This window comes from Rosa chinensis, chromosome 7 (assembly GCF_002994745.2).
Source record: "Rosa chinensis cultivar Old Blush chromosome 7, RchiOBHm-V2, whole genome shotgun sequence".
NCBI classification, from domain to species: domain Eukaryota; kingdom Viridiplantae; phylum Streptophyta; class Magnoliopsida; order Rosales; family Rosaceae; genus Rosa; species Rosa chinensis.
In genome coordinates, this window is record NC_037094.1 from 17,057,117 (window position 1) to 17,081,427 (window position 24,311).

General features: G+C 38.5%; 4 protein-coding genes across 5 annotated transcripts; 2 read left to right on the forward strand and 2 right to left on the reverse strand.

Moving 5' to 3' along the window:
* Positions 1-1,226: 1,226 nt before the first annotated feature.
* Positions 1,227-2,997, forward strand: LOC112179107 (inositol oxygenase 1). Its single transcript, XM_024317431.2, has 2 exons — positions 1,227-1,554; positions 2,214-2,997. The coding sequence occupies exons 1-2, from the start codon at positions 1,358-1,360 to the stop codon at positions 2,995-2,997; spliced, it is 981 nt and encodes a 326-aa protein (XP_024173199.1). The 5' UTR covers positions 1,227-1,357.
* A 138-nt stretch (positions 2,998-3,135) lies between these two features.
* Positions 3,136-7,179, reverse strand: LOC112179105 (protein IQ-DOMAIN 14). The gene is made up of 4 exons (XM_024317430.2): positions 6,531-7,179; positions 5,000-5,206; positions 4,218-4,295; positions 3,136-4,125 (listed from the first exon to the last, which is right to left on the reverse strand). The coding sequence occupies exons 1-4, from the start codon at positions 7,149-7,151 to the stop codon at positions 3,421-3,423; spliced, it is 1,611 nt and encodes a 536-aa protein (XP_024173198.1). The 5' UTR covers positions 7,152-7,179; the 3' UTR covers positions 3,136-3,420.
* Positions 7,180-15,783: 8,604 nt separating this feature from the next.
* LOC112177504 lies at positions 15,784-16,278 on the forward strand. Its single transcript, XM_024315798.1, has one exon. The coding sequence runs from the start codon at positions 15,784-15,786 to the stop codon at positions 16,276-16,278; it is 495 nt and encodes a 164-aa protein (XP_024171566.1).
* Positions 16,279-19,395: 3,117 nt separating this feature from the next.
* LOC112178995 (probable serine/threonine-protein kinase DDB_G0267514) lies at positions 19,396-24,081 on the reverse strand. 2 transcript variants are annotated; one of them, XM_024317282.2, is made up of 14 exons: positions 23,438-24,081; positions 22,500-22,917; positions 22,291-22,410; positions 21,712-22,204; positions 21,400-21,440; positions 21,251-21,319; positions 21,056-21,156; positions 20,786-20,864; positions 20,577-20,675; positions 20,429-20,497; positions 20,272-20,321; positions 20,036-20,117; positions 19,820-19,914; positions 19,396-19,731 (listed from the first exon to the last, which is right to left on the reverse strand). In XM_024317282.2, exons 1-14 carry the CDS (start codon positions 23,719-23,721, stop codon positions 19,629-19,631), a joined length of 2,103 nt encoding a protein of 700 aa, XP_024173050.1. In that variant the 5' UTR covers positions 23,722-24,081; the 3' UTR covers positions 19,396-19,628. The 2 variants fall into 2 exon arrangements, 1 of the variants encoding a protein (XP_024173050.1); XR_002927598.2 differs by lacking the exon at positions 20,036-20,117.
* Positions 24,082-24,311: the final 230 nt, after the last annotated feature.

Sequence of the window (24,311 nt, forward strand, 5' to 3'; positions counted from 1 at the left end):
TTATTTAGTCTCTATACAATATATTCCGAACTCGTCGAAAATATATAACTTGGGCCACCGATATTGGCCCGGTTTTCTTCGAGTCCCCCTTGTCGGGAAAAAATGTTAATTTTGGGTTCAAACATTGCCCCCCAGACCTCGAAGTCAAAGGTCCCCGCCTTGACTGAAGAGGTCTTGAGTCAGCATTCGTCTTGCAATAACACCGCGCTAAAGCCACTTGAATTGGCTTAATTTGAAATCACTTGACTGATTAAGATAAGCCTCTGAATAGGCCATAAAGCTTGATTGTCATAAAGTCATGTTAACAAAGCCTTGTGAATCTGTATAAGCTTGTTATGAGAAACAATGGAAGTGGGCTTGCTCAGAATTTACCTTGAATTAAGTCACCATGATAACATGCCCAGAAAATCCATAGGTAGCACAGTTAAGACGTATTCATCAATACCATCAGTTTTTTGATAAACAAAATATTAAAATAAAATAAAATACAAAATTTTATCTTTTCTAAAAGGAAATACAAAATTTTATCTTAGATCTAAAAAAATTTAATAGAAAGCCAAGCTGAAAAGTATTAAGATTGAGATGATGATGTGGCACATGCCAAACCATTTGGTATAGATTTTTTGTATAATTTTTTGGGGTCTTAAGCATTTTCCTATTAATATTAATGTATGATTCCTTTAATATAAAAAAATTAAAATGAGGTCTAATCGGTCAGGCCCAATAAACCACTTATGGGCCTTGAAACCCGTTTTGGAGTTCTGAATATCCTTTCTCCTTTAGTTTCCATCATTACCCTCCTAATTGATGATCATAGTCTAACCCTCATCAATTTGTATAAAGAATCAATTGTCCCTAACAACTTGTTTTAACGGTGAATATCAGTCAACGTTTTAACACAGTTATCCTAAGTTTCTGACCTTTTGCCTAATTAGAGGATCACAGTTAATTAACCCGTTAATCTCCCAATCCAGAAATAAATACAGTTGGCATTCGTTGGCCCTGACTCGATTCCTTGTCACTAAATACGTCTAAAACAAACATTCTGGATAATGATTCAGTTGACTCTTATCTTCTAATTACTTGATCAAATTTTCCTACTCGGTTAACCTCATCCTTTTCCTAACAACTGTATTCGAGCGTTTCAGTCGGACTGTTTGGATGAAATAGTTAGAAATAAAGACGCGTTTTTTTTCAGTTGAGGACTCTTTAGGGTTCTAGTTCTTTCATGCAAGACTAGTCTTGGGACTATAAGAAGTCCCACATTGGCTACAAGTTTTGCCACAGCCATTGTTTGTTGCTTAGCTTTCTTCCATCTCTTCTTTTGTTTCTTTGCTTTCTTCGAGACGATTCGAAGATGACTATCCTCGTTGAGAAGCCTGAGGTAGTGGCCAAAGTGGAGGACCAGAATGAAACCAGTGATTTGGTGTTGGATGGTGGGTTTGTGGTTTCGAAAGACGTAGCCGGCAACGATGGGTGTGTGAAGCCCGAAGCTTTAGTGTCGAACAATGAGTTCATTACCCCTGAAATCAATGCATTTGGCCAGACATTCAGGTTCGTATTGTTCATTCTTCCATCCACATTCTTCAGCTCAAGATGACTAAATTTGTTTACCAAAATGTGCGGCAATATTCAATTGATCTAAGTTTAGGTTCACAAGCGAAGCCTCCCTTCTTAGGCCACATATCGTGTAGAATACCTACTTTCAGAAGTAATTCTTTATATGTTACATTTTCACGCTAGGCCTCATTGAAAATTTATTAGGCTATATCCGATTGTCAAGTTTTAAATAGACCTTTAAAAAGTACTATTCATCTAAATAGTAAGGTCTATAATTTTTCCAACTCCAATCGTTTTATGTCTACAATTACATACTCTAACACATTTGAATCATCCATGTGAGCCCGCTGTTGGTTTTCATAGTCTAAACCAAAGTCTATAGACCAACCAATAGACTTTAGACCTCCTATTGGAGATGAATTTCGAGAAACAATGGTTTATAATTTAGACTTTAAACCCACCATTGGAGAAGGCCTTAGAAATGCTACTTTCTGCTTTCAGTCTTGACTTCCTTTTGTATTTGAACGGTCCTGATTTCACCTTATTTATTTAGTGGTTAAGTTATTAGCATGTACAAAATACATCCTTTCAATTTTACACGAGCTGTGAAATGAAAGTCTGACATGATACGTATATTGATGTATTAATTGCAGGGAATACAATGCAGAGAGTGAAAGGCAGAAAGGTGTGGAGGAATTCTACCGGTTGAACCACATTCACCAAACATATGATTTCGTGAAGAAAATGAGAGAGGAGTACAGAAAGCTCAATCGAGTTGAAATGAGCATATGGGAATGCTGTGAACTCCTCAATGAAGTTGTGGACGACAGTGATCCCGATTTGGACGAACCCCAAATTGAGCACTTGTTGCAAACAGCTGAAGCAATTCGAAAAGACTACCCTGATGAAGACTGGCTTCACTTGACTGCTCTTATTCATGATCTAGGAAAAGTGTTGCTGCTTCCGAGCTTTGGAGGCCTTCCTCAATGGGCTGTTGTTGGAGACACACATCCAGTTGGGTGCCCCTTTGATGGCTCCATTGTCCACCACAAGTACTTCAAGGACAACCCGGACTACAACAATGCGAAGTACAACAGCAGTAAGTATGGTATTTACGCACATGGGATTGGCCTGGAGAATGTGTTGATGTCTTGGGGTCATGACGACTACATGTACTTGGTGGCCAAGGAAAATGGCACAACTTTGCCTCAGGCCGGATTGTTCATTATCCGGTATCACTCCTTTTATCCTTTGCACAAATGCGGGGTGTATAAGCACCTCATGAACAAGGAGGATGAAGATAACTTGAAGTGGCTTAAAATCTTCAACAAGTATGATCTCTACAGCAAGAGCAAAGTTCGACTTGATGTTGAGAAAGTCAAGCCATATTACTTGTCCCTTATTGAGAAGTACTTCCCAGCAAAGCTGAAATGGTAAACCCTGTGGGTCTTCAATTGTACCTGTGTTCTGATTCATACCTTGATTTATTCAGTAATGTACAACCTGTTTGTAATTGCGAATTCGTATCCTAAAATGCATTCTTGACCAACAATAATAAATAAAAAGTAAACATAATTTCTGGTAAAGTCTATTTTATTTTTTTTCCTTCTCTTTGACCGAGCCAAGCATGTTGAGCTTCGGCTGCTGAGAAATTTACCAACTTTGAAAAGAAAAAGCATTCTAAGATGGAATCCTTTGAACTCTAAACCTGAAATTACAAATATATGCTGTCGCTAATAGAATCCTCTTAACATTGCTACTTGTAGAATAAAGTACTTAAATACATCGGTTAGCCAGATTAGAATCAAAACTACAATGGAGGCACCCCCGATACTTGAGTACCTCTCCAAGAGCAACATATTAGTATCTGTAACCTACAGGCATGCCAAGCTTGTCCAAGCGACCAGATCCTGGGTAGGCTTTATTTGTGAAGTTTGAATGCAAGGCTGAACTCCTTTGTGCATTTGATCTTGATTCGCCAAAGCCATGAACAGAGTACCTCTTTGCTGAACTAGACCTCTCATACTGAGGCCTCTGCTTCGGAGCACTAAGTGACCTCAGCTTAGCCTTTGAAGATTGAGTGCATGCCATGTAGTTCGGGTAATCTGAGTACCCACTTAGGTAACTTTTCGAGCCATCGCTCTTTGTGGGAGTGAAAGGACTTTTCTTTGAATTACCACCCCTTGAAGAAGTAGCAGAATAAAACTGTGGGCTATTGTTAGCTGTGCAGAATGCGTCTTCCTCCAGATCTCTAGAGAATTTCAATGGGGTTAACGATTGGACTTCACAAGAAGACGGACTTGGAAGTGTCTGATGAGTTGTTGAGTCCTTTGATGTAGTAAAGCTATGGCTGTATTGGTCTGAAGTGAGATGAGTAGAGTGGAAGAGGTTTCTACGTTTAGCTGCAATATGGGGTTTCCCAGTATCGATTTCGAGGACCCTGTCGTTCTTCTCATCCTCAGGAGTGCCATTCTTCACTGCAGACCCTGGTTGCTCCCATGATCGTTCCGAGTGAGCTCTGTCATGATCACCAATAATCCTACCATTTGATCTTGAGCTATTTCTCTGCATGATATCGGGTAGATAGTATTTGACATGAGAATTACATAGGTAGCAAACATATAACAACGATAACAAAAGCTACAATTACAGCATACCCCAAGTATTGATGAATGTTCATGTTTTGTACTCCTGGATCGAAGGCCATGTTCAAATTTTTCCGGGGTTGCAGGACCCTGCATGCAAAGAACATTTTCTGGTTAAATGAAAACTGATGTACAAAAGTTTTGTGAGGATACATAAAATAAAACCAAATGCTGTTACTAGACATGTGATCTAGTAATCTAATGGTGAAAAAACAGTACCTTGTCCTCAATCAACAATCAAAAAGACATTGAGAAATGAAGTATCATAACAGCTTAAAGAATGTCTTGAACAAGATACATATAATGACAAAAAACAGAAGATACGTATTTGAATAGTAACCTTTTTTTTTTTTACAGCTGAGATAAAAGCAGTAATAGTAACAATGAAATTGAGGTGAATGCTAAGTGGTGTAATATTCAACATATGTGTAGGTGCAGCAGGTCTTGAAGGTCTTAACATGTTATCTGTCTCAAAGTTTGTTAATGTCCAATTAACTTTCACATGCAGACCAACCTGCCACTCTCATTTATTTCACTGCAAAAGCTGTGATTTACATAACATATATAAGGCTGGATTTCATATAGGGCATATTATTACACATCTAACTTTATGAAGCTTTAATAAAATCCACCACAACACTCTTTCAAAAGATCATACGTCTGTACTGAAAAGTACATGCAAGCATTGAAAGCCTTCCTGGGTTAAAGGGAATTGGTCCCCCACCCGCAAAGTCCAGAATAACGGAACTTCAAATCTATTTGAAAACTCGGAGGGAAAAGGAAAATTTGCTTACAGGTTGGTGAATCTGAGAAGATTGGGAACTTGAATGTGAATGTGAGAACTCTGAGATCTGGGTCCGCCCTGATCGAGCTCTGGCCTGTGCTCTCAATATTGCTTGAAACCGCTGGTACCGCTTAGCCCACTTCTTCCTCTCAATATGACCTCTAACCAGAGCTTGAAGCCTCACCAATCCTTTTAATGCACGCAATGCTCTCCTCGCCTTCACAAAAAGAATCCATTTATCAAACTCAAGACGAAGCATATAAACCACAGCTTCACATTCACACATAGTTCCAACCAAGTAAAAACAACACTAGTCCACTATGATCATTACCAAAACAGATCAAAACCCAAAAGAAGTTAACTTCCAACTTTATAAACAATTAAAAAAATATGGCGCCAGGGAGTAGGACATCAAAATTTGAATCAGTACCAAAAAAAATGAATGTATTCTCTGACATGATCTTAAGAAGAACAATGACATTTCACTACCAGAACCTACAGACGAAAAAAGTGCTATTTCACTGTCTGATCGTGATGTGTGCATTTAAATACAGCATTAAACCACCCAGCAAGCACCCCATTAGAAAAGTCAATCAAGCAAATTCTTCTTCAGAAAACCACCAGTCTTTTGTGGGGGGAGGGAAGGACCCTCCATGACCTGTTCTACGAACAAAACGTCAATAAACATGGTGTTGAAATTAGGCCATTCATTCCTTTAAAAGTGCAAAATTACAAAAGGAGAGTTGAACAACTTCGTTTCTTATAGCAAAATCTTATCTTCTATATTGCCCCACATAAAAAGAATCTCAGAATTTGCCCTTTGGATTCAACAATGACGAAAAAGATTCAACTTTTCTTGGATTCAAGTTAAAAGATCCAAACTTTGCAGAATAAATATAAATTCCAAGCTTTACCAACCCAATGCAAAATGAAGTGTACCCAGTTTAAGTGAGGTGGTTAGGTATGGTAAGTCAAGGCACCACAGTAAATTAGCTAGAATAACAAAATCATATAGCAACCCACATGCATATACCAAAAGTTGCAATCATCAACAAACAAGTTCTACTCTAAAAAAAAAAAAGACCAAGACTAAACACAGATCACTGATCACTAGATTCTTGACCTATCCATAATGTGAAAATGGCATGACATAAAAAATTAGGGACTGGGCTATAAATCAAGGGACCTCAGCCATGTGTGAACCCTTCAGGTCCACACGGCATTTTTGGCATACGGTAGACACTACACTCTCCAACGCATTGCCGTTTTGGGAAAAACGACACGAAATATACAACTAAGAGAGGTGTGCAAGTGGGTGCGAACAGTTCTGTTAAGACAGTTTTCCAGAAACGAAGAACGTGCAGAGTTAGGCTTCGGCCTCTTCACGAAGCCAGATATGGAAGAAGGGACACGTGTCAGTTCATGCGCCTAATGCTAATCCCGGAGCATTAATTAATCACATATTTAACGGTAAGAATAAAATATGCCAGAGAAGAAGAAAAACCGAAAAAGAGGACCGGAGGATTAAGAATAATACGAACCAAACAGCCTCGGAACGCCGCTTGGATTTTCACGGCTGCCAACTCCTCGCGAATCCCAACGCTTCCTCCTCCGCCACCGCTAGCGTACGCCGCTGGGTTGTTGTTGTTGTTGTTGTTGGGACACCGTCCGCTGCTGGTGAGGCGGACGACGGCCGCGGCAGCTTGGGCGGCGGCAACAGCGGCCTCGGCCACGGCAGCTGTCGCGGCCGCCACGGCGATGGCATGCTTGTTCGGATCAGCGACGTCGTTAGCGGAGGAGGACTCGTCAGCGGGGTCGGTTTGGTGGTGGTTGTGATTGTGTGGGTGGTCTTTTTCTCTGTAGGACTTGACAAAGATCCATCTGCGCTTGGTGGATGGCGGTTTGGGACAAGGTGAGGAGTTGTTGTGGGACTTTTTGAGGCCGAGAACGCTGCGGAACCATCTTGAAGCTTTGCCCATCTGGGAGGGAGGGAGGTCAGGGTTGGTGGTGGTGAGGTGGGAGTTGTTTGAGTTTGAGGGAGTGGGTTTGAGTTTGGGTATGGGGAGGCATTTGGAGTTACGCAGAGAGAGAGGAAGAAGTGGTGAAATGTTTGAGGGAGTGAGTAATAAAAGCGACGGAATATGTACGGTTGAGATTTTCATTTATGTTAGTTCAGACTTGGGAGTAACACATGTTTGTAGGGGAAGTGAAACGCCCGGCGCGTGTGCTTCACTGCGTTGGAGCTTTCTTCTTTGTATTAATGGTCTTTTTTGTTTTATCGTCGAAAACAGGATAATGTTTTCTTAACGAAATTATTTTTAGGACAACAGAAAAGGATTATATTAATATACTTAATATTCCTTTCTTTCTTTATTTTTTCTACAAAACAACTATCAAGTAATAACTAATCTGTCGGTCAAATTTTCAAATTTAAGAATTCTAAATATAAAATGAAAGACTAATGTTACTAGACAAAATTATAATATATTTTTTTTGAAATGATTTGATTTTATTAGATATCAAAACCATGAATAAACAGACCAGAGTCTAACAGAACTTACATAAGAAGAGCCGGAACAAACCGGATGTCCTATCTAAGTCACACCTAAACTCATTAAAGTCTAAATGGTTGCTCGCTGAAACAGCAAGCCAACAAACTAAACAAGAATAAACTCACTTCCTAAGAACAAAATTATAATATTGTCAACACTTAAAATGCAAATATAATTCTCTTATGATCGGAAATTGTTAGTTTTTAAAAAGCAAGTGACTAGCACCTAATGACTTCAATAACAGTCAAGGTTTCACGAGAAAAAGTCATCATTGATGTTATATAGAGGTGGCAAACGGGCCGTTAAGCATTAGTACAGCACGGACCCGGCAAGCTTAAAAGCGGCCTGACACGGCACAAGCTCGTTAGTGGCCCGGCACGACCCGAGCACGTTAGAATAACTGGTCTGGTTGGGCCTAGGAATATTATTATTCAATTGGCCCGACCCGGTCCGACCCGAGCATAACATATTGTGGGTCGGCCCGTTACAAACACAAAATTTCATTTTATTTTTTAAAATATTAAAAAACCACAATTATGAGATTTGAACCTTCTCTGGCCCTGGCATCACATACAGGTGGCTTGGAGGTCTCTCCAACAAAGAAGAGAAAGTTGGGAAGGCTAGTTGGCAGCAACAACAAGGCTTCTCTACAGTCGAAGTAATTGGGTATGCCATAGGAATCTAAGATTCTTAAGAGTATTAGGAGACAAAAGAAGTTAGAGCTCTATGCAGTTGTTAGTCAAGATTAGCTCTTTCAAGCAGTTGATAGCCATGGGGTAACCCCCTCTGTCTAGGGAAGTCCCTAGGTTTAAATTGAAGTTGCATCTTGAATTGTTCAGTGAGAACCATAGCAGTATTAAGTTACTAGTTACTTAGAGCTTATTCTCAGGGTAGCATTGCGTAGATAGTTTTAGGGCTTCTCAAACAGTGATACAATTTGTATGTGGCTATTGATGGGTGGTCATTGTGTATTGTCACCTTCATTTACTCTTAATGGATTGACACCAATTTCCTTCAAAGAAAAAGAAAAAAGCAATCAAATTATAACACTTGAAAATAATATATGTTCTCACACTAGTTGATAACATTATTAGGATAGCTTTTACTTCTGCAATATTTTGATGAGAAACTAGATCAAGAAAAATTCTCATGGTAAAAATTAAGTACTAGCAACCAAATACAGGCTGATTTATGTGAGAGATAAAAAATAGTCTAAAAACTTCTCCTAAACATACACCAAATCTTAACCCGCTAACAAAATCAGTAATCAATCACACCCAACCGTATAATGATGAACATGCCTAATAACAAACTCTCACTAAAGAGATATGATTCAATCCATAAGCTTGGTATGGGGTATGGAAGAGAGCATCAAATAGCAAAATTTTCGTTCTCGATAATAAGGGTACTAAGTGATACATGAGAGTGATAAGACACGCTATCTATATTTCGATCTAAAATGTAGTAGAATTTAAAGTCTTGCCAAGAGCACCCATACATGAGAAGAGATTATGTCAATTAAAACTCCACTAATAGTTTTGACATGCATCAATTTTAGATATTAAAAAATTAAAAAATCAAAAAGTAATTAAAGCTAGAATGTGAATAGAAGAAATAGGAAATTGACTGAAATAGAATAAAAGCACATAACCTTCAAGGCTTCAACTACTCTCAAGGAAAGTTTATGAAGCTCCAATAACATATTTTCCATTAAAAAAAAATCATCACTCTTTCATTTAGGTTTTTACTCTTCACTTCTTAACCGTAAACAAATTTTTCATCCCAAAAAAAGAAAAAAGTAAAAAAAAAAAGAAAAAAGTAAAAAAAAAAAAAAAGTCGCCACTCTTTAATATAGATTATTACTCTTCACTAAGATGCATATAATGATACACCTGGTGTACATCTAATATTGTTTGTGTGTAAAATATCCAGGGCCGACCCTGAGGGCTGCCCCCTGAGGCCACCTGCTCTCGGGGGCTTCCGGAATTTAGATTTTCTGTATATAAGCTAAAGATAATATATATATTACTATTTGCTATAATAAGCACAAAGCCGCTCGTTGCTCCAGCGGAAGGGAAGCCAGACTGTTCCCTTGCTCCACCCTCTTTTTTTTTTTTTTTTTTTGCCTTTTCATTTTCCATATAAACTTTTCTTTTCATTCTTCCATATGAATAACTATTCCTTTTCCTTCTCCTTATGGAAAACTAACCTAAATTAAACCCTATATATTGATTGTGTATGCATAGAAAATTTCTCACATCAAACAAAATCGATTCTTTATTGTTAAGATGCCTCCCGTTAGAAAACACAAGTCTGGAGCTCAGAAGAGAAAAGAAAAGGAACGACAAGAAGCATTAATTAACTCAATCTCTAGCTGGATCACTTGATAAGCATCAACTCAATCTATTGAAAAAATATGGGAGATAAACTTGATTATGACAACATTATTTGTACTTTCGCAGCTAAAAATGCGAGAAGAGCAAGGTTTAAGTGATGCTTTGTAAATTTAAAGGCGTGATGACCTAGCCTCCTACTGGATTCTAGCCATAAAAAAATATATATGTTTAACTAGTTTTGTAATTCAGAATTTTATGCAAGGAATAAATATTCATATATTTTGTATTGTTATTGATTTCATATTTATTTTTATTTAAAATACATAATTTTATACTGTTATTTGACGAAAAAAAAAAATATATATATATAGGAGGTCACATTTTAATTCTTCGCCTCAGGCCGTTAGAATCTCAGGACCGGCCCTGAAAATATCCGTAATGCCTCTTTTCTCCCATTACAGAAATCAAACTTGGCTTTGAATCCTTGATTATTGACGATCCTTCAACAAAATCTCCATCATCCTTAGTATAAACCCTCGGTTCAGTGATGACGTACTCTCTCAAACCCAGATGAACACCGCCGTTGATCAGACACCATCGATCATAATTCATAACATTGGTGGTTAATCTGATGGAGTACACATTATCTAAGCTGAAGCACACTACAATCTCTTCAAAAACAAAAAAAACAATACACTACAATTCAACAAAGTGAATCGTACATAACATCTACTGAAAGGGGTAGAACAGCAGTAACCACTGGCTTGATATAGTTCACTTGACAAGTTAACAGTACGGTGGTGCATTGTATGTAACTAACCTAAATACCTAATGAATTGAATAAAAATCAAGCTCATAAAATCCAACCACATTCAGTGATTCAGAAGACTTAAAGAAACAAAACAAAACAAAAGGAGCAAAAAGCCAAAAAGACGTCGGGTTGCAGACCTTTGCCCAAGAAGACGAGTCTGCTCCATTACCCTCCCCACCCAAGTGCTTCCCCGAGACCCCACTGTGTCTCTCAGCCCTTTCACCCATCGCCTACCCTAGATGCCGTCGGGTCTACCCTGATATGATGGGCCACCACATCGATTCGATCACATGGTCACAGAAAATCTTAGCTGATAAAGAAGCAACCATACGGGGGTGGGTACACTGGAAAAAGAGGTGGAAGTGATCGTCTGAGATGAAATCTATTATCGTGTTGCTGATCAGAGATAGAGGTCAGGGAACTCGGAGCAGAAATCTTGTGCACACTGCACACTGCACACTGCACACAGAGACAGATAACAGACAGAAATGGAGGGAAAAGATTACAGATAGAGAGGGAGAAGGAGAGAGAGTCGTCACGTGTACCCTAATTAAGCTCCTCTCCCTGCTAAGCTATAAAGGATTAATAGGCCACCATGAGTAATCATCACCTCACAGCCTAAAAACCATGCAAGGGGCGATGGCGTGCAGATCAATCACTAGTCACGTACTCCTGCATTGTCAAATCGTTAATTACTTGGTTCTAGTCTAGAGCATAGTCTAAGTAGCCATAAAAGGAAGAACGGAATGGTCCAAAATCGACAAAAAATACAAGGTGGGTGATTTGGACTGTAGTTTCTGTACAAATCAGACGGTGGAGAAACAACAAAATGTTTCCCATCAGACACTTTCTTTTTGCCTTTTTTAACTTTCACGTGTTGAGACTAGAGAGGGAACAACATCGGGTTAAGATCATAAACAGTAATTGAGATGCTTTGCTCATTACTGTTTGATTTTGATCTAGCTACGTGCTTTACTTTTAGAGTTTTAGGTTGAATTCCCAACATTTTAGCAGAAAGTCTTCTAAAAAAATATATTATGATCGTGACAGACTAATTATGATTTTATTTTTTCATTTTTTTATTTGCTAAAGAATTTATGTTTTTGTCCAATATTGTTAAAAATATAACAAAACGAAATATTTTATATTCATTATTATATCAAATTAGTTATAGGATAGTCGCACATTCAAGAATTATGCTAAAAGCAATGAGCATTATTCCATGATATATGTTACAAGTTTATTCGAGTCATCAATGAAGAATTTATGCTTCATTTGGAGAGATCCAATAAATGAAGAATTTATGCGTTCAAAATCAAAATTTGCTATAACTGTTCTTGAATGAAACATAACAGTAGCCGGGAGTTCCTCCAACCAACCATCCATTGTATTTTACTAGTAAGAAGATCAAGAGATTATAATGAATGAGAACCTCTTCGATAAATTAAAATACAGTAAAATTTTGATAATATTTTAGGAAATCAAAATTGGGAGAAAATAAACTGTGTCTTTCATTGATAATAGGGGCCTAACTAAATAATATGAGTCTTAGAAGGAGACTGAATTATACATTGATTCATTAAGTAAAATATCACCGAGAATATCTGTAAAACTAACCCTATTACAACTTTGACAACTAACTAGAATTTGGGTCAGATATATAATTCAAATATACTTAAATAGATAAATTAATTTTCGATAAATTAATAATCTGAGTTACATAATAAATTTCTCTGATCCCAACTCGAGACCAGTGTATTGCTTTGTTTGGATAAGATATAATAAATGACTGATTTATGAGTTATAAATCAAGATTTGCTTTTGAATGAAACATAATAGTAGCTGAGAGTTCCTCCTACCAACCGTTCATTGTATTTTACTAATAGAAAGATCAAGATATTATAATGAATGAGAATGATAACTCTCCAAGAAATTAAAATATTGTAAAACTTCGATAAATGAATGTTCAATAAATTAATAACTTCAGTTAAATAATAAATTTCTCCGATCCTAACTCCGGACTAGAGTATATTAGTAAAAACCTAGCTAAATGAATAAGATAATAATATTTCTAGACATTGTTTAGGATCTATCGAATATTTGTTTTTTTGAGTAAAAAGGTCATCCATTCATTATAATTTAGCAAGCAGTACAAAAACGACGTACACCTAAAGGTCGTCATAAAACGTCGTTTACAGAGTACTCTAAAATCCTATTCTAAAGATAGAATAAGAAACCAAATACCCCAAGTACACCCACCTTTTAAAGTTACGCACTTTTATTCTAAACAAGAACTAAGAACTCCGAAGGTTTAAAAGAACAACAGAGTTAATAGTTCATGCGACCCGAAGAAGAAATTAAAGAGTACTAGAAGAAGAGGATGAAAATTCACCCTCAACTCCATCATCTGAAAAAACAAAGCAACATGTAGTTAGGGCCCAAGACACCCTAATCCAGCAGCCCCAAAGCATAGGGCCAGCCCACACCCAAAGAAACCTGAGCCCAAAAAGCCCAAAGCCAGGAGACCAAACGCTAGGGTTAGAGCTCCGATCTAACGCGGCCCAGTGGGTGATACTTGCATAACCACCACCTCCGTCCTGCGCCGCCGCCGTAAAGCACTGGTATCGGTCCACCAACAAGCCACCACGACTAAGCTGACACAGACCACTCCCAGACGAAGCCAGAGCGCCGTCCTTCACCAACACCAGATTGCCGCCATCAACTCTAGCAGCAGCAGCCGCGACTGGCCCTCGATGATGCTCTAGGCTCAAGCAGGTTGTTAGGCTGCCATTGACGCGAATACCAGAGGGTAGAAAACCCCTTCACCTCCAAGGATCAATTGTGTTATCCCCAGAACCTCCATCACCCGACCCATCAGGAATCAAAGAAAGAGCCAATCCCGGATCAAAAAGTCCTCCATCAAAACCGCTAACAGCGAGTCCAAGGAGAAGGAAAAGCAAAGAGAAACGACCTGCAGCGCACCCTAAAGCAAAGCATGACACGCCGGAGAAAGGGGAGTTTGTGGCAATAGCCATAGATTTGGAATTTTGTCGAAGGCGATAGGGCCAACGAGGAAACCCTAGCAGAGCGGCTAGGTCGTCGTGGAGCCGTGGCTAGGATCTATCGAATATATAAAGTAATAATTAATAAAAAATACATAAAAAAAATATCACAAAGAATGTTAATACATAAATGAAATTGTATATAAAAATTCATCAACATGGGAAAATGTCCATTTACTTAAATTTGAGTTACACTAACCCCATTTATCCAAACATCTTATAAGATTGTCTACTTACCCAACAAATTGCATATTTTTTGCCCTAATATCCAATTAGTTATTTTTTTTTATAAATTTTGATTTATTTTTTGGATAATTTTGCCTTCTCTCCCTTTGTCACTTAGAGAGAGAGACTTCACCGGAATTCGGTGACCGGTCGCTGGAATGAGGCCACCGGTCGATAAATGAATGAATACACAAAATTTGGTATTTCTTTTATTTATTTATTTTGAAGCAAAGTAGTTATTTAAAATTACCAATGCGTGAAATGCCTTTTTTGAAGAATTATCTAATAGAGCACAAGTGTCATTTGGATCTTGTTCATCTTTCTCTAAAGTAATAATTATTTATTTATCAATAATATAATAACTCCTCTAAAGTAATAATTTTCTATAATCCCAACATTATCATTTATAGGGGTTTTACTGTAAGAGGAAACGAAGTAACTGAAACTCTACATTTTTCAACCTTTTAATTAAAATCAAGTGAAGTAACCGAAACTCTATCACTCTCAATCAACAAAAACATTGACAGACAAAACAATAAATAAAACTAACAAAACAGTAGACATAAATTACCATGAACTGATGAAGTCAACTAAGCTTGAAAATTATAGTAGTGTGTGTGTGTGTTATCATGATATGGTTTTAGACCACGTAGCAACATAAGAACATTGGGGAAGTTTTTGGCCTTAATTTTTGACACCATACTGATCACAAAATTAAAAGAAAAAATCCAGAGAGATATGATTTCCAGAATCCCAGGGCATGCAGCCCACCGACAGGAGACAAGGTCAAAGAAACTGGATAGCGGTCTACGAAATGGGGCGGGTCATTGTAAACTATAAATTTGGCGCCAATCAAAGTGGATTCGAGTTCACTGTTGACGTAGTAGCAGTAGTGTGGAAGGTTGACGCCCGAGTCAAAATTCAAATATCGCTGCCGGCTGCCGTGCCGGGCCAGCCAATGGAGCAGTTAGTACGAACAACCACTTTTCTACTTTATCAATTTTCCCAATCCACGGGTGGTCCATAAAGTTTGAGCATGTCTCTGTTTTTATTTATATTCTGTGTTTTGATTTTTGAATATGACAAACGCCACCGACCAGGAAAATGAAAAGGAAAAGAAAAGAAAATAAATCCTTATAGAGCAATATTTCCTGAAAGCTCTCTTCTATGGGAGCACGTGTCCTTCTGTGTACTTTTTTTGTTTTGAGAATGTCATCCTTTTGTTGGAAAAAAAAGAAAAGAGATAGACTGAAGGGGATGTAAGAGAACGATAGCAGTAACAAACGGCATGGGGGCTGGGGCAGTCACATCGGCGACGAAGGCCTTGACGCAAAGCACTATTCCTGTGCTGTCAAGACGTCTTTGTTGTGACTTGTGACAAAGCCTCAGAAATCGAGCTACATGGTTTATGTAGCAAGAGGTACGTAGTCGTTTCCTGGTTAAGCATGCATGTGTGAAACTATATTCTTCACTCGGTAATTCTACTTGGCTTTGTTATTTATAATTAAGGGACTGTGACAACTTATTCAATTTCAGCTTAAAAAATACCTATATACTTTACTAAGAGTTTTTTAACCCCATTTACCTAATCTAACACCTATTGACAGTTTTGTCCTTCGTGTGATTAAGAAACTATATAGATGCCACTATTTCCTCTTTCTCCTCCCTCTCCACGCCGCCAACACCCTCTCTCTCATTCATCTCTCCCTGATCTCCCTCTCTCTCTCTCTCTCTCTCTCTCTCTCTCTCTCTCTCTCTCCACGTCAGCTCCGCCACCGACGTTGTCGGTCCAGCAGTCGGACAAAACCATGTCAACATCAGTCGCGGCTGACGCCCTCTCGAGCATGCTCCACCATCTTCCACCCACTCTCTCCCTCCCCACTCACCGCGCACAGTCAGCCACGTGTCCTTCGGTTTCGGTGGTCTTTTTGTCCCAAGCTCAATCCAACCATTCTCCTCGAAACTCGGGTTCTTCCAACTCACTAACAACTCCATCCCTCCCCAACTCGGCCGAGTTGGAAGCGCTGTCGCTCTTTGACCTACCCAGGGAGAAGAAACAAGCGAGTTTCCCGAGGAACTGGCCTGTTAGATTTGAGGAAGGAGATGAAGTTGACGATGATGACGTGGACGGACTCGGCGAGTCGTTTTGTCTAAACGAGTCATGTTATACTGAGTCTGCTGGGTTGTCCTTGGCTTCTCTAAGCGATTTCAATCGTGCTTTGGAGAAAGTAGGGTTGGAGGTGATTGATCTGCTTTGTAGGCCAGTCGGGTTTGAAAGTCCTCTAGGGAAGGATGATTGGTAATAATAAGATTATAGGGACCCAATAATGAGATTACTAGGGTCGGTCTGTTTTCACCGCCTCCGTGAAAACCCGAAACAAAATAAATAAATAAATTACTGGGGGACAATAAAATGTTTATTAGAGTAATAATAAGATTATTGGGGGGCAATAATAAAATTATTTATTTGGTAAACCTCCAAAAGATTTCAAAATTCAAAACATCTTCATTTTTCACTAATTATTGATCCCCAATAAACTTGTTATTGAGGAGCAATAATATGTTTATTAGGGGGCAATAATATGATTACTAGGTATTATTGGGGGGCAATAAATTTAGACGCCGGAATCCGGTCACTAGTCCAATAGCTAGATTATAGATTCCGGTCACCGGTCGCAGGATTCGGGTCACTGATCACCAGAGTCTCCGGCCGCCACTGGTCACCGGAGTCCGGCAAGGTCTCCGATGACTTCTCTCATTAAGAACAACTCCAACAGATTCCCTATAATTTCTGTATTATAGAGAATCAAAAGTCAAAGCTTTAGCCTATTTTTCTGCTCCAACTCCAACAGATTCCATATTTTACAACAATCTCTAAAATCTCCATATTATTCCTCAGAATTTTAGAATTTGCTGTACATATAGGGAATTTGGTTTTCTCTTTCCTCATTTTTCCTAAAATAGAGATAATTATAGGGAATATGTTGGAGCAAAAGATGCTTATTTTTCCCTAAAGTAGAGAAAAATCAAAATATAGGGAATCTGTTGGGTATTAGAGAAATAATTTCTTAGAGTGTTTGAGTAAGTGAGCAATTTTTAAGCTAAAATTGGGTAAATGATCATTTCCCCTAATTAATATTTTAGATTATTTTTAAATAATAATAATTAATATTATATATTAAAATATGTAAATCCTTTGAACTTTTTGAAGCAAAATAAAGACTTTGATTAGAGAATATACAATTCTATGTTATCGTTTGAGTTCGTTATCACCAGGGGCGGATGTAAGTGGCAGGTTATATGGGCTCAAGTGTAGATAGTTTTTTGGGCAAAACACCACAAAGTATATATTAATATATATATATATATATATATATATATATATATATATATCTACTTTCAACCCATACCCAAAGGAAAAAAAAAATTAGGAGGTAAAAGCTGCGTTCTCCCCCAGCCATAGCAGCTAACTTCTCTCCTCTATGGTTGAGACGTCGAGTGCTTCTCTTCTCTCTTCGCCTCCTTGCCTATTTTTCACTCAACGGAAATATCAGACCCTCCTCCGCCTTTTCTTCTCCACCTCTCCTTTCCATTGCCCGATCTAATGCCCAACTGCCCAAGGTTTCTCTCACTTTCCTTTACGCCAATTTCTTATCTTGTTTGATTTTCTTAATGTGGGTTGCTCCCCTTTTTTTATTAATCATTTGCATCTCCATGCTATCTCACTGATTTAAGAACCAAATTTAACCTCAGAGCCACTTGACCACTTGATAATTTTCGATCATTTAAATGTGAAGATGTCTGCAATCTTGTTTTGAAGTTTTATCCTCAACATTTTACATCATATGATATGTCAAGACATTCAAAATGATCCAAGATTTTCCAAGACAACTACTGTGTCTGATTTGTGTCGGCGGTTAGTTGAATCAAGAAAGTGAGCATTCTTTCCTATGATTTATAGATGATCTGTCTTGTGCTAACTCTGCCAGTTTCTACAGCAACAATAGAGAGAGCATTTTCATCTATGAACATCATAAAAAACAAATTTCGAAATAAGATTGAAGATGAATTTCTTGATGATATGATGGTTCTCTACATTGAGAAAGAATTTACCGATAACATTGATAATGATTATGTGATTGCTGAGTTTGAAGTGAGTGGGTTTCGGAGGGTACTATTTAGTTAGTTTATTATGTTTTACAACAAATGTATGCTTATAGTTTTTAATTTATTGAGTTTGGTTTTATGTCACCTCCATTATATATTTTGATTGAATAAATGCGTGAGGATGAGTCTCTCACTGGGTTCCAAACCTCAAAAAAAAAAAAAAAATAGTGTACATCTAATCCTAGACAAGTGTCTGATCTTGGATCTGCCACTGGTTATCGCTAAAGGGTTCCTATATGATACATTAATATACCGATGCATCAAGCAGAGTAGCAGACTAGTTTATTTATCCATGAAATCAGACTACCTTTATATTAAGTGTAGTCTACTTGATGTATCGGTACATTTATATACTGTAGAATTTTTCATAACTTAAAGTCTTAAACATACGATTAGTTTTCAAATTTTACCAACTTTTTGGCGATTACAAGCTTAGTAAAATGAAAGTGGATCGTTCCTCTTCCTCTCTATCCATCAATTATGCTCGAGTATATTACATTTATGTTCAGAAGTAATACCTGCATAGCCATGCACATTTATACGGTTCGTTTATTAAAGATGTAAATTTTGATGACCTTGCTTATTCTATGGATCCTAGTGAGAATATTAGAGGCGAATTAATTAAAAAGTTTTACATACTCGGTCTTATTTCTCATTACAAGCGAACATCAAATATGTGGTACAAATGACACTAGGAGAAGCACAGCCACTTGCAAAAATGCATCTCGTAATCTCAATTTTTTTTTTCTCTCATCGTGCAATTCAAATTTCGGTTTGCGATTGATTGGAACTTTGGAAGTGCCCGATTTCAACCTAGGTAAGCCCAGTCCATGTCAACCTAATTTCGACAAAAATGAGAGGATTTGAAGTGCTTAGGCTTCAGCCACCAAACGTTTTCTATGTTATAACTAATAAGTTTCGGGTCAAACAATTCGCCGCTCCAGCCTAGAGACGATTTCCAACCAGTTATGTTTAGGGATTTCGAAGTCCTTCTATACTGCAACCTTGCTATTCATTTTGTTGAACGGCCAATAATCAGACTTGTAAATCAGGTTAGGAACTTCGCCTTTAAGTTGAGCCCATTATTTCAGCACAGTGGAAGCCTCAACTGGATGCCTATTCTTAAGATGCACGCATGATAGTGGATGTTGTTGCATAATTCAACTCATGAGTGAAATAGCAAACTAAAACTACATCTTCAATTTGAGTACAAAAGGATTACTAGCACGTGCAAAGAAATTTTCAACCATGGGTAGCGAAGGAATAGAAAAAGGAAATAGTAATCACGGTAGCGAAAGATAAATATGTACTGGGCAACATTTCAGGGAGTTTCTTTCCCTCGTTTCCACTTGAACGATGAATACAATTGCAGTGAAAATCGAACCATTATGTGTCAGACAGTTGATCTGATCAGCCCCTTTCTCAACTGTTTATTAATGATTAGCAGAAAGGTATATCCCAAAGTGTAACCTAAATCACTACTAATTCAAGGGTTTGAACTTCTTCTTACTGAAGCTGCTTCAACTTTGATAACTAAGTCCTTCATTCTCTGAATCACATCTTCAAACAATGGACGCTGTCCTGGGTCACTGCTTGCAATTGGCAGAGAATGGTTTAGTTCAACTTGCAAGTGCCAAATTAGAAAATGAACATTGAGCTAACTAAATTCACACGTACCTACGCCAACAGTCTTCAATAATGGATACTATTTCGGGATTGAGGCCTTCTGGTATGTCTAATCTTCTATCCATGAAGCCTACAACTCCAACAACCTTCCAAATGGAAAAAAAATATAAATAAAAATAAATTTTAAATAGATTTAAAAGCTGAAGAGATTAAAGTGGTGTTGCCATCATATATGCACATGCTTGTTGACACAAAAAAGAAGAGAACCTGCAAGGGATTGAGGTTATTCCATGGGACCGATACAGTCATTAGTTCCCAAAGGATGACACCAAAGCTAAATACATCAGACCTGTTCAAAGAGAAGACAACGTAATGTATCAACATGAAACTTGGATGTGAATGATCCAACAATCACTAACACAAACATAAGGTACATGCTTTGTACATGACATTGACAAATAATGATAAACTTTAATGAATAGAGAGTAGTCGTGAGAAATTACTTCTCATTTGAAGGTTCATTCCGGAGGACTTCAGGTGCCATCCACTGAGGCTGCATCAACATAAAGACATCAAAGTATGTGATCAACAGTGATTTGGAAAATCTCACAACAGTTAAGTGCATGAACAAAGCCCTTGGAGAGAAAGTGAGAGCCTTACTGTTCCTCTCCCAGATTTTGCAGTCAAGAAGGTTGCGTTCTTTAACTTCGACAGACCAAAGTCTCCAACCTGACGACAGAAAACTTGCCTGAACAACTGATATATATTCAATCTACTTGGAATAGTAGTGGTCACCCAGTACACATACCTTGACAGTCCAGTTCTTATCAACCAGCAAGTTAGACGATTTTAAGTCTCTGTGAACTATAGGTGGATTTCTACGATGCAAGTAATTCATACCTCTCGCCTGTAGTAAAAGAGCAAATTCATTAATTTGTTTGACAGACAAGAGTCTTAAGACCACTTGTAAAAGAGAACTGATCACTGAGAGAGAGACAGAGAATAGCATGGACGCACAACATCAAGGGCCATCCTCATACGTCGTTTAATATCCAATGCTTGATTGTTTTTGTGAAGTTGTCTGAAAAGACTTCCCCTAATCACCCAGAAAACTAGGTAAGCAAGGAGATATTATACCATCACTCCAAGTAGCATGAAGTACCTTATTTCAGATTTAAATCATAAAGGGTATAACTCAAAACATGAAACAGGCTACTTATGAGAATTGTGTCAACTCTTGATATCATTTACTGTCAATCATTGAATATGCAACATACTTCCAATTACCTAGGTAGGTACTCTGTGACAATAGCTAGACGTTCTTGTGAATATACTGCTCCCATAAATAGCAGCACATTAGGATGCCGCAATCTTTTCATTATATCAATCTGAAGAATGCAAAAGAGATGCTGGAATCAGCTGCCTTGTTTCTCAAACAACAATTTCAAATAGTTAAAAGGTCACAGGAAGTTGTGTAATCACCTCCTTTCTGTAGTCATGCAAAACCCCCTCACTGTATTCATTTTTAAAGTAAACCTTAATGGCAACATCCTAAACAACACAAACAAAAAAATTGTTAAGTCAACATGTTAAATTAAGATACAAGGAGCTTTTCGAATTTAGAAATGCACCGATGCATTCCAGTTTCCACGATATACAATAGCACAGGAACCTGTAAGATGAGAACAAAATTTACATTAGCAAGCGCCTGCGCACACACACATATATGAAAAACTATCATTTCCAGAAAAATACTTTCTTTCATTTAAATATTAACAGACTGTCAATAACTAACAAATATCCTGTAAGTATTATATATTGAGTATCCTAATAAAAACTGCTCACCATTCAGGATTCTCCTTTTCCCATTAAAAACACAAGCCTTTTTGACTTTTGAGCATAGAATAGGCACTGAAATATATAACACGACTATAACTCTTTACCTTGTCCAATTTCCTCTCCCAAATGTAAGTCCTCCCAACGAATCTCACAACCTCCTATGGAAGTAGAATTATTAACCCCTTTGCTTGATGAACTATTGGGGCTGCGAGTGCTCTCTGCTGAACTAGGTAATGGTTGACCATCTGGTTGTTTTTGCATTGCATCTTCTACCTCTGAAGCATTCAAGTTGCATTCTTCAGGCCCCGGATCATTTGCATAGTGTAATTTTGGCAATAGATGATTTGGTCTATGCAACCCAATATACTCATTGCACTCCCTTGAAGAGGCTAAGACAGAACTCTGATCTAAATCAATCGGATTCTTATGCCCATATACACTTGATGCGTTTGAATTTCTAGGGGAATTAGGCTGCTTTGTCACTTCATTGCTAAATAGATTAGCATCATTTCTGCCAATTTTTTGAGATGTTTCATAATCTTCTTTCCCGCCTTTGTTGGCTCCTTTAATGTTCAACTTTGCCAAGAACTTAGACGCCTGCAGCCATCCCAACCAAAAAGTTTAGTGACAGTAAAAAGAAAAAGTTCATAGAAACCACTACTTGTTATGACGGAGAGACTCACTAGTGTACCAGCTTTCTCTAAGTTAGCATTTCCAGTGTCTGCTGTAGAGTTCTCCCTTGCCTTGTTAACCTCACTTGGATTGCATCCATTGTCATCATTTCGTGATAGCAGTTTGGAGGCCTGATTAGTTCATAAGTAGATTGATTACAACAAAATTCCAGTCATGAAAAGGGAAGAAAAAGAACTATGGGTGTGTTATACATAAGCACCAGATTGGAAACAGATGATGCAATCTGTGGCACTGGTGCGACCGGTGGCCGGCCAGGGTGTAATTGGCTCTTGTTCCAGTTCAACTGCCATCCCTTATGTTGGCCCTTGGCATGATCCTTGGATGTTCCCAGATTTTCTGCTTCAATTCTATTAAACAATGCCGCATCACTTGAAACAGTGATGATACCAACAAGCTCACCATCCTCATACAATGGGCTTTTTGTCACCATTGCCATAAATATCTCTCCCGACCTCTTTTTGAAAGGAAACTGACCAGACCATGATAAGCCAATATTCAATCTTTCCATGATTCTCTTTAAAGGTGCATAGTACTCTTCAGCAATGAGGAGCTCAGCAACCCTTTGTCCAAGGGCTTCATAGTCCTTCCATCCATAGAGATTCTCAGCCGCACGATTCCTGAATTAAACTCAAAAGTCTCATACTATATGTGATAACTGTCCAAACATATCATTATCTGCTGACTAAACAATGCACAAATCTAAAATTTCACATGTTTTGAAGTATGAGTTTCCATCAACAGTATCTTTAGTGAGATTGCCATGTTAAATTAAGATGCTAAACAAGCACAAATACTCGCAACAGCCAACCAAAAACCTCTTAAAAGCTAAATTATCAATTAACCATCTGTTTCATCAATATTGTACACATAAACAATCACCTGCAGGTAACAAAGATTCACAAAGACACAGTCAAATAACATGAAGTAAATTCTAGAGCTCAAACCGTGACATCAATACGTGCTGAGATAAACACTAAATATATAGAAGGTCTCAACTTTATATTTTACAACCAAATCCAAATCCACTGTTTCATTGAATATGAGCTGGCTGAGATAAACACTAAAGAGTCACAATTTACTATTGGAGCAATGCAACTTCAGGACCATTAAAACGACGCAGTTTCACCGATTACGTACCAGTACTGGATCTCTCCGGCGGAGGCCGTGCAGACGTGGACGGCCTGGCCCATGTTGTCCAGTATGCTCCGGTACGGACTCCCGGACAGGAAGAACCCCCGGACAAGGTGCGGAACCGAGAACTCTGACGTCAGCACCTCATCCTCCTCCTCCTCCTCGGTCTTCCCGTTGTGGTGCTGCAGCTCACGGAACTCGGCTCTGAGTCTGACGTGGCTGGCCTCCAAGCTCCGGCACCGGTCCAGCAGCAGTCGGTACATGCTCGCCTGCGAGTCGCGCGCCGCCATGGCCGTCTCCGACGAGATCGTAGTCGGACGGGTGCGCAGTGCGCATAGTTAGCTTTCTTCGCTTCGCCTGTGGAGAAAGTGTGTTTATTATCGAACAGAGAGGGCGCTCGCCGGTTCGACCATCGTTATAATATTTTATTTAATTAAAAATTATTTTTTGTAAAACTCGCTGTACGACCCTGTGGCTGCCAGGTTTCCCCCGCCGTGAGGAGGAGGCAATCCGGTGCGGCAAGGTGTGAAGCCTCGGCGCCACTCGCTTGGGTGACGTGGGGTTTAGGAAAGGTAAGCTCGGCTGCGGCGGCTTTTAATTAAGAGTCCACGGCCGTACTAAATTACTACGAGGATTTTGGGGCACAGGGTGGATTGTAAGTGGCCCTTTCCAATAAATGGACGCAGATTGTGTGCTGAAAATGATTGGACGGATACGATTTTGCCATGAACAGGACAGTTAAGTACCATAAATAAAGCTATTTCAAACCTACCCAAGTTCATGGCCAATGTCAACTGAGTACTTAGCTATCAAGCAAGTGATGCAAGCCATTTGCAACTTGAGTCCTCTTTTTTGTTTTTGGAAATTGCATCTTGAGTTA